We start from the raw sequence: 10878 nt of genomic DNA on the forward strand, positions 1-10878 counted from the left end.
GCAATTACCGAGGCAATAAACAGATTCTAACACCATAATTGTGCTCTAAACTTTGAGCGAAGCGTTGCTCCAATCTACCACAGCCCAGTGCAATTGTTTGATCAACGCTCTGATACCTAATGAGACAATGAAAACTACAAACACCAATTCCTTTCCTGTGATCACGGGCGATGACATTGAGATGAACCTCCCAGCCTATCTCTATGTCAGCAAGCTCACAAGAATTCACACACGTTCAGGCTCTTGCATGCTAATTCACAAAGCCCACAAATCCCTAGATGGATCTAGTCTACCATATGTCATCATTCTAGGATACCTCTTAAATGCATCATTTACCGCTCTCTTGGGATCACATTTAAATTCATTTGTCCCAAGGCACATTTACGCATTTAATGCATTTAAGACCCATAGCCTTAGACCCATCTAGTCCGTGCCATGTCACCCTCATCAAGGAGCTTGACATTGATTCCTTTGACCTATTTGCATGAAACGCTAATACGACAATTGGTCCTCTGAAGGAAAATGTCCACTGATCCCTCCGAGGTCGTGTTATCTCAGCTTGAGCATAATATCTGCAATGGTGCCATGAAACTTAGGTTAATTGCGGTGAGCTTATCTGTAATCTATGAAGCTTAGGTTAATTCTTTAGCGTGGCGAAGGGTCAGGGAACTAATTAATTTGAATTTGTGATTTTTCAGTGGTAGGGGTGACATACTAGAACCGACAGAAAAGAAAATGAGAGAACTTAATGATGGACAGCAAAAGACAACAACCTTTATTGAAAGCTCTGAGTCTAAAAAACACCACTAATAGACGCGCATCCCTATAGGGCTTGTTGTGTCCACCTCTGAAATTGAGATTATGAAGTGGAAAATTGGCATCCATACTTTAATTACATCAAAGTGCTATTTAGTTCTCCAGAAGAAGAAAGCCCATTGATCAATTTTAATGGGCTGATAATTTTCAGCTATTTATAAGGACTCGTGCATAATTGAGTCGATGAGATACAATAGGCGTTTGCAATGATGAGTAGCATACTCTAGGTTACAGGTCATAGCACATTAGCACTCAATTTGGGAATTCTACTCTTTGATATACCACACAATCGATCTCTAGCAAGGCAGTGACCTTAGATTTAGTCAGCAAGGGAGGGACATGATGTATAGGATGTGTATATGGTGTGAGTTGAGTTATATAGTGGACTATGGTATGGCTTGGTGGTTCTAGTGGATTAGGGTAATCTAGCTACATAGTAGTGTGTCTAAGCATATTTTGAGAGGGAGAGATGAATGTAATTGGGAATGGGCATCCCGTAATGCAAGAGCAAGTTTCATGAGCATCTCTATCACGGGGACGTGAAAAGTGATGTAAAGTATCTTTGTAGCTCAACCCACGCTTAACCAGGGGTTAATCGTGGCTACTTCTAGTAATAGTTTGGCCGTGAGGGACTGCCTAGAGGAAGTGCAAACTTCCTAGAAGTTGCTAGGGGCAAAGTCGAGGTGCACCACAAGGTCCTACGGGCTAGGCAAAGACACTAGAGAGGGGTCTAAAAGTTGGGACCAAGGACAACCAACGCTGTCCTTGGTTAGGTGGGTTAGAGCTTTAATGAATGACCAAGTGTCATGCATGTAGGTGCATGCCCTTCTCCCACCTACCATCTCTCTACCCTCACCCTCCTAGAGTATTTCAGGCCTAGCAGAAGCATTCGGGAAGGATTTCAACATCAGGCGCAGCTTCTTTTGTGCTCTTTTTGCTATTGCTGCACTCCTCACATTTTGGCTGGCTTCCTCCCCCTTTTTCGCTGCTGCATACAGCCCGAGGCTGCAGGCACGAGTCCCAAGGCAATTGTACGGCTGCAGTACAGGCTGTATGGACTGTTAGCACATTTTTCCAGGCGGCTGTATGGACAGTTCTGGGCGTGGGGTTCAAGGAGGACACACTTCTGAGGCGGATTTCCTGGCACAGATTCTTGAGCAGAGACTTCGGGGCAGATCTGGTAGCTTTTTGTCCTCCATAGCTCTTTTCTCACCCTCCTTCCGCCTTCTATCTGATTTTACTCTCATCTCCTTGAAGCTTGAAGTCACCTACACCCTGTTGGGAGTCTGACAAGGGAGAGGTGTGAGGAACAGAGCTTGCCCCTCTGCCACGTACAACGGGTATTTGGATTTGGACTTGAATTTGTTTGCATTTCTTGCTTTAAAGCATTTTGCAGTGCATGTGTGGTGTTTTGCAGTCCTTTCTGGTCTCTGTCAGGTTCTAGCAAGCACCCAGAGGCAAGGGTGTTCTTGGGGAAAGGCTTAAGGACAGTGGATGCTTGTGATAGCCTTGAGGCTGCTTGGGTACGGGTTGCTAGTGATTTGGATGTTTGGATGCCTTTCAGTTGGGCCAGGTCAGAAGTGGTGCCTAAGTTTTCCTTGCCAGTTGGATTCTAGTGGTGCAGTTGCATTAGATGCCCATAAGACAGATAGAGGATTTGCAGAGAGGAACAGTGTAGGGTGAACCCCCGGTGTAAAGAATTTTCATTCAGAAGTATTAAATAAATACTGAAAGGGGCACCAAGGCATTTGGGGCTAGTGGGCGTGTTGTGTACTACTTTTCACTGGGCAGGGGCATTCTAGCCTCCCCATTGTTGTTGTTGAAGTTTGTTTCTAAGAATTGCTAAGTGGTTGAAGTGATTGAAGCTTGCATTGTGGCTATTTATGAGGTTTATGATTGAGTAGATGAAGATTATTGCCCTTTAGTTCGTTGAAGGCCGGTTACAGTGGTTCCATTGCTGGGATAGTCACCATCTTTCCGCAGAGGTGAGCCTTGGTAGTGTTGGGTGAAGGACACCTTCATTGCAATTTTTGCTATAGCCCTCAATCTCAGCAAGCATGTCACACTGTGAGAGGTTGTTGACCATCTCCGAGCGGGAGGGGCGAGAGGAAGATAGATGAGAGTTTTAAGGAGGAGCATAGCATCAGCGGGGGTGAGAGGAGCAGGACAGTGGGGCACAGCCTGTTTCTCTTGAGCATGCCGCTGAGGACTCCCACTCGCTTGTCTTGGACCTTCTTCCAATTTCACCATCATATGCTTCATCTCCCTTCTAAATCCATGTCCATCATGTCACAACCACAATCATCTGTCCATCTAAACCATTAATATGGTATTGACGAACCACATGGCCATTGCTAGTTTAAATAGCCCTTTTCAACCAAAGTTTTTTCTTACCTTTGGTAAAAAGAGATACATAAATCTTGGGAAAAGAAAATAAATACAGCAATTGAAAATCATCAACCCGCTCCCTTATCATCCCTCACCATTATAGCCCACCCACCACTATTTCCTCAACATATCCAACCAACCATTTCCCGTCCATTTATCTCTCCCTTAGGTGACCAACATAAAAGAGCAGCACCTCTACTGCATGATGATAGAGGGTATACCGATAATAAAAGAAGCCTTTTTATACTGGATGCACTTAAGATAGCTACGACACCATTTGTGCCAATAATGAAGGATCTGTGCCAATAATGAAGGATCTGTGCCAATAATGACATCATTTGTAGATGATTTTATTCCAGGGCTCCATCGACCACCAGAGCTCTCTAACTGGCTAGCGCTCCAGCATCCACGGGCTCACAGGCAATGCTCCCGTCAACGCTCCAACGAAGACTCCATACAAGAGCCAAGGCTTCCAAGAGCCACGACTGCTCCTAGGTCACCCTACATCGCCAATCGATCCACTTGTGTAGACTCTCCTCCCGTTGATAGCAAGTCCTCGAGACCGTAAAGGTCTCCTTCTTCTTGTAGGTTTTGTAATAAAGGCACTCGTTTATTTCCAAGGTGAGCTCATATATTCTCTTTCATCACACTCAGTTGTTTCTCCGAGTACATGCAGGTTTACACAGATGCCTAGATACAACCCAACGGATTAAATGCACATTCGATACCTACAGGATGAGTATATCGACTTTGTTTTTCATAGTTATCTATATTTACAAGTGCATGCAAGGTCTTGCTAGACCAATGATTTCTTCCTTCTTTGTCGATTAACTTATTGATGACTTATGGTATGTATTCACTTATTGGTTCAAGCAAGGCATACTTTTATTTCACCCTTTATGGGGTGAGGTATACTTATATGGCTGAATTAATGAGTATTGATTTGGCTGTGGCATCTATGGATTACTTATTGCATACTCGTTTCAACGTGGCAAGGTTCAATGTCTTTCACGTGACAATATTTATGAACACATATGGATAATTGTTTGAGTACTTATTTGGACGTGGCATATGGCTAACTACTTGAGTACTCGTCTGGAGATGGTACATGGATTATTACTGACTTCTCGTTTGGATGCTATCCTTTCCATCTCTCCCTACTATCAGAAATAGCACTTGTGTTAACCATATAAGAGTGCTTGGGATAAGCCTGGCATTAGGAGGTGCTCCTAACGGGTCCCAAATAGCGCTTGTGTTAACCTCGTGCCTCCAAGCCCTAAGCTATTTGGGACTCAAACCCTGGAGTGGCGAAGCCGATCTTGGGCTACTTGCGACTTGATCCCCGTGAGGCGGATGCGTCAATTTTACGAGCAAAAACCTATGAGCAGGTTTATCCGAGCGTGTTTTTCAAGAGATTTTTAAAAATGTTTTTCATTAGGAAACATGGTTTTTACACTTTTATTTTCACTAGAACTAGATCCCTTTATCATAAAAATACACAGACTAGTCACTCATTCATTTTTACACAACCTAATTTTCTTATTTAGAGACATCCCTTTGTACCCCTGTTATTACCTTAAAAAAGTGTTGATTCCTTTAAGAAACATTTCTCATAATCACTCTCAATGTAATAATACTATGCATATATAATTACTTATTAACACATTTATATCATATGGCAATATCTTTTTAGTGTTTTTATAGCATATTTATGGACATGTTTCTAAAGAAGTTTAAATTACTATAAATAAGTATTAACTTGGGCTTATATATCACTCTCATAAAATACATGTAATATTTAATACTATATATAAAAGATTTTCCAAAATATAACTCCATAGATGTGCTCAAATGGGGTGTTCCGATCAATTTGAGTGGTTGAATGACTATATTTGGACATTGGATATGAAAGTTATGTCACTTTTAAAAGTGCTGTCCAAGGTAGTTTCGCCAGCGAAACTACCTTGGGAGACTTGCTTCAAAGGGGTTTCGCTGGCGAAACTACTTGGATGGCTTGCTTCAATGAGTTTTCTTTGAAGAAACTCTTTCATGAAGATAGGTTGAGAGAGGGTTTTCAATGTCACCCCCTATTAAGTAAAAGTTGTAAGAAGGATCATAAGGGAATTTTCATAGAGAAGTCTACTCTACATGTGGGTTTCTTCAAAAGCCATCCCATTATGCTCTCACCATTCCTACAGATTCACCTAAAGATTTTTGTATAAAATAGGCATTGCTATAATACTTTGCATATTTCTAAGTGAAACTATGTTTTCTTCTGATCGATTTTTGCCATATTTATGCATAGTTGGAAGCTTTTTTTTTCCTTCGCTCGGACGCTCGGAAGATTTCGCTCAGAAAATGCTCGTCCCCCCGTGAGGCAATTAACCGCACTAACCACATTTTGTGGCAATTTGCAGCAGCTGGAACCTACAACCTATGACTGTTGGGGGTTTTTGGGGCTCAAACTCCCTGAGCTTGTAGTGTACTCCTTCCATGGTTGCAACCGTTGAAGTAAAGGGCAATCTTCTATATTTTTTGTATGAAACACTGGATTATGATTTGGCACTAATTGTGCTATTTTTTTATGCAACGACTGATCTCTTTTGAGCCTTGTCTGGTTGTTCTTCATAAACTTAGTCAGGCTAGGAGTAAAAATTCTTGTCGAATAGTGGACTGTAAGAGGAATAGGCCAGTCAGGAATTCATCATTCCCTGCAGAATCTTGTCATGTTTTTCCTGTTGTTTGAAGAGTTATGGTGCTGAAAGAGTTGTCAGATGTTGATAATTCTGAGCTCTGTCCCAGGTTTATGATTCCCAAAATAAGAGTGTGTTCAGTAATTGGAAATCAAAGTAGATTATCAATGCTGTGAAGTTGGAAGTTCGATTCATACTTATTCCTATTATGGGTGCAGGACCAAAAAGTGTGTGTACTTTGCAATTTGAAGCCGGCCACTATGAGGGGAATCAAGTCTGAAGCAATGGTCCTCGCTGCCTCGAATGCTGAGCACACCAGTGTAAAATGACTAAACATCGTTTTCAAGTTTCTTTTGGCCTAACTGCTTTTTCATATTCGATTCTGTTATCTTTTTCTGATCTCCATTTTCTATGAATTGAAACAGTTAGAGCTTGTTAGACCACCAAATGATGCTCATGTGGGGGAGAGAGTAAAGTTTCCAGGATACGTGGGTGAGCCAGATGATCTGCTGAACCCCAAAAAGAAGATCTGGGAGACTGTACAATTGGACTTGCATACAAATGAAAAATTAGTTGCTTGCTACAAGGATGCAACATTTTCCACCTCAGCTGGAGTCTGTACTGTGTCTTCGATTATCAATGGCTCTATCCGGTAATACAATGGCAGGTCTTGCAATGAATATATACTCTTAGTTCCAATTGGCACTGCTGTATTCGTTCAGCATCCTACGAAGCCAAAGCAGATTGGTTGTGGAAATTCTAAGTTGTGGCTGACAGTTCTACGTGACAGAAGGCATCATAAGTATGAAGGCTGCAATTAATGGTACATCCGATAAGGATTTTACCTGGAAAAGAATCCGCCCTCTGTTAGTATTGGAATCTTCATTGATTTATGTTCCACAATGTGACGAACACCATGTAATCCTGTATGACCTCAGGTCTTTAACGTACGAGGGTTGCAGCTGAAGCATGTCAAGTGTGGGGCAGGTGTGGCCAAAGTTCTACTGAGCTGCTTCTGAATTCCCACAATGTTGAAGAATGTTTATGCTTCAATGAACAAGGTCGAAGCAGAGAGGGTTGAGGCATATTTCTGCTTCGCAAGCTATGCAATGCATGCCAATTCATCATTTGTAACTCTATGGTGACAACTTCTGATCAGTCAATCTCCTAATTTTTATGTTAGGATGAATTCTCGTGAGCAGATTCTGTCTGAAGTTTTGCACACTGAGTCCATACGTTTCTAATGATTTTGTTGGTGGGAGATATTGATGGAAGCTGATCTATGCTGGTTAATGCTGGATTTGTTTGATCTCATATCTTCTATTAATATTTCTTGAGGCTTGTCAATGAGTGTGCGAAAATTGTGGACACCTTTTTGGAAAAATTCCAAGTGTGTGAGACTATGAAATTAGCATGCATGAAAATGGCCTATATACTAGGCATCATACAAACCACGATTTTTGGATATTTTTAGGAAAGAAGCCTATGTCCTTGCAAGAGAAGTGAACATAGGAAATAAATAGCTTACAAACATCGTATTTTGACAATAACAATCAGTATACACTGTTTTGTTTATATGTGCATATCTCCGCTTTGGTTTTACTTTTTACCTTACGTCAATAAGCTAATATGTCAATAAACTACCAATCATTGGGGTAGAGGTTGAATCCATTTCTCCTTTAAAATAGATGGGCCCTAGTCATGCCATGTGGGAAAAGCAAGCTTTGGTGTTTAGTGTTACCAAATGTGACCCCAAGGATGGCAATTGCATGAGGACCATTAATATATTTAGAAATTGTAAATATATTAATATGCACAAGGACTAAATTATATATGTACATGTAAATATATGTTAGCTTCTAGTTGCCATTATGAATTTTTCAATAGGAATTGTAGAAGTTGAATGTCTAATTGCCAAAATCAGCATCATTTAGCTTGCTTGATATGAAAATAATATCATTGTGCGACATGATTCTTTTGAGCTTAGCTCATAGTGAGAACGTTAGTTAAAACTCATCAATAGTGTCTTGATGGCTTTCGCTTGCTAATAATAGTGTTCATGTTCAACATCTTAAATGATGACGATGGAAACTATCCTTGGAGCTTTAAAGGTTCCATAGATTCACACATTTTTTCCATGGTAGCAATGTGACATGTTCACACACCAGTAGTTGTGGCAATTGGGCTTTTGAGTTTTGTAGTCAAATCAAGCTTACAAAAAAAAAGTGTGATTAGCAAAGGTCTTTTGCAAGTGTTTGTTTTGCTACTGGTATTGTCTATGTTATTTGGGTATATTGGGGTCCTTGTGGCGTCGATCAATACTTGTCACTTGGTTGAGTAATCCCATATGCAATCTGGGATTCTTGTGCTCCTTGGATATAAACAGTGTGATAAACCCTCTTCCATATCTTGTCTGCTTTTTTAGGAATGGGAGAGGGCATACATGGCTATGGGACAAGGCTGTGGGACCCTTGTACTTGTTGCTCTCGGATTTGGATAGGTGGTCCATTTTGCAATTTCAATAGTTGGTATCAGACCGCAGATGCTTGGACTATGCATTTGGGTACTTGTTATGCGATTGACACGTGGCCAATTAGCTTTGGTTTCTTGAGTTATGGTGATCGGTGACAGACTCTTAGTAGCAGATTGGCCATCTCTGGCGAACTGTGACATTTTGGTGGCGATTGCTACTTGCATTGGTGGTTGGTGTTGACGTAACTTTGAAGGAACTTTGGGGGTGGCTTTGATTTGCTTGTACCCCTCGTGTGGTCACCCTTGGTTTGATGGTTGGGCTAACCTTTGGTTTGGTCAAGCCCACCTTCAAGGTGTTGAGCTCACAAGGGGTGTTGGGTATGGGCTAACCCCCCCCCTCCCCCCTCCCCCCCGGCTTGTATTGTTAAATGGGTATTGGGGTCCTTGTGCTATTGACAACACATGCCATTTGGTGGAGTTATCCCATATGCAATATGGGATTCTTGTGTTCCTTGGATATAAAAGGGTGATAGACCTCTCTTCCATATCCTGTCGGCCTTTTTCGGGAGTGGGAGAGGGCATGTATTGGAACCGTACCCGTTGCTCCCAAATTTGGACACGTGGAACATTCTGTAGCTCCAATAATCTTGGGCAGTTGCCCATTGAGCATAGTTTACTTCCGTCAAGGCACTAATGGAAGTGATTGCTTTTTATTTGTATCTAGGAGTTCGCTTTTCAGGGCCAAAGTTCATGATGAGACACCTAAATAGAAGGTATGCCACACTTGCTTGACTTGAGTGTTAGTGCTTGCAATCCCATCTTCAAGGTCCTAGGAAAAGTCCTCTAGCCAAGATTTATGCCAGTCCATTTTGGGACCCATATATAAGAGGCAGATTGATTCTAAGTGGAGAGACTACAAGTTTTACTTGCATGGATGATCCACATCAGCAAGTCATTTGGTCCCATTCAATATCTTGGCAGCAGATTTTTGGAGATACTCCCTCAATAGAGGTTGACATAGCAGTACATACCTCCAGTCAAGGATTCCAACACTAGATATTAGGGTGGAGCAAGCTACCTTAGTTGTGTTCAGCAGAGGGAGATTAGAGGAGTTGGTATGCTCAGACATGTAGATGGTTTGCAAGCTTGGGACTCCATGTGGATAGATTGTGATAATTTTAGGATAGAATTGAGGCCTCATTCATCCTAATCACCTATTGTGAAGTCAACTAGGTCACCAGAGAGGATCTCCTATAGCTCCATACATAAAAGACCTGCCTAGCATATCGTGAGATTTTGGTAAAAGTCAACTTCTATGGACATCATTGCTTGCAAAACTTGGAGAAGGGTTTTATCAATCCCTCGCTGTACTAGGTGCATGTGTTTTCGTTTGTTATGACAATGGTAATCCTTAAAACAAAGTGAGAGCTAAGATCTGAAATGGCGAGAGATAGTCGTGGAGGGAGATGGCGCACGCATGCATGTGTGTGTGTGTGTGTGTGTGTGTGTGTGTGTGAGAGAGAGAGAGAGAGAGAGAGAGAGAGAGAGAGAGAGAGAGGGTAAAAAGGGGCGAGGGGATAGAGGAGAGGTTGAGGGGATAAAAGAGAGATGAGAGAGAAGGAAAGGGACATTCACACAGAGAGAGAGAGAGAGAGAGAGAGAGAGATGGGCAGAGAAAGAAAGAAAGAAGAAAGAAAGTTTATTAAAGTCTTTGGAAGACCGATGGGTCTATGAGACTGTGAAAATCCTGATACAACGAGCTGTGGTAGTGGAGCTACTAAACGAGCGTCCATACCAATGCAAAATGCAAAATGCCAAAAATGCAGAATGGCAGTACTAAGTCCTAAGTACAACATAGTGATGTCGGTGGTCGACTATATATCAATCTCAGCATCATCATCAATATCATCATCATCCCCAGCAACAACAAGATATCAAGATGGATGAGGTAGTGCATGAAGTCGGCAATAGAGTGCTGTCGGCCACTCAAAGGTGCGGTCGTGGCACGTCTCTTGGTTGTAGCTCTACGTCTAACCAAGGCTACTGTGACCCCTGTCGGTCGGGCTCCAACTCTAAACAAGGAGGGGATGTCTCCAAGTGTGATCTGTGTGTCGACCCTCTATCTGAGCTGTCGGGTCACGGGTTCTGGGTCACGGTCATGTCGAGGCCTCGTCTCATTGGGGTCCATGTGATCTAACTGAAAGAACTCCGTGATAGAGCTCTGAGAGGGATCAACTGAGGAAGAAGTCTGCTCCTGTCTCCGTGCTCGGAGTATCCTCTCGCGGTGTCTAAGTGCCTCATGAATGAAACCTGCCAAACACCGCTGGTCTAGGTAGGAGAGGAAATGGGCTAAAATCCCATAACTATCTCTGAAGAGGCAGTGGAAACGTCCTCGGATCTGATAGTACACAGGACACCTGAAGATGAAATGCTCCTCTGTCTCAACCTCCTGTATGTCACATAGTGTGCATATGTGCTGCTCCCTGGGTAGTCGCTCTGCTCTACCGCT

General features: G+C 42.3%; 1 protein-coding gene across 1 annotated transcript in view; it reads left to right on the top strand.

The window, feature by feature from the left end:
• LOC147884196 (putative methionine--tRNA ligase) overlaps positions 1-7245 on the top strand; it is an 85052-nt gene extending 77807 nt beyond the window's left edge. The window contains exons 16-17 of the mRNA XM_087398620.1: positions 6116-6217; positions 6323-7245. Coding sequence (XP_087254746.1) covers positions 6116-6217; positions 6323-6553 — 333 coding nt within the window. The 3' untranslated portion in view covers positions 6554-7245. The remainder of the gene's footprint in view (positions 1-6115; positions 6218-6322) is intronic.
• Positions 7246-10878: the final 3633 nt, after the last annotated feature.

The sequence above is a fragment of the Dipteris shenzhenensis genome, chromosome 27, assembly GCF_047967505.1.
Source record: "Dipteris shenzhenensis isolate YYH24624 ecotype China chromosome 27, Dip_SZ_1.0, whole genome shotgun sequence".
Classification (NCBI taxonomy): Eukaryota; Viridiplantae; Streptophyta; class Polypodiopsida; order Gleicheniales; family Dipteridaceae; genus Dipteris; species Dipteris shenzhenensis.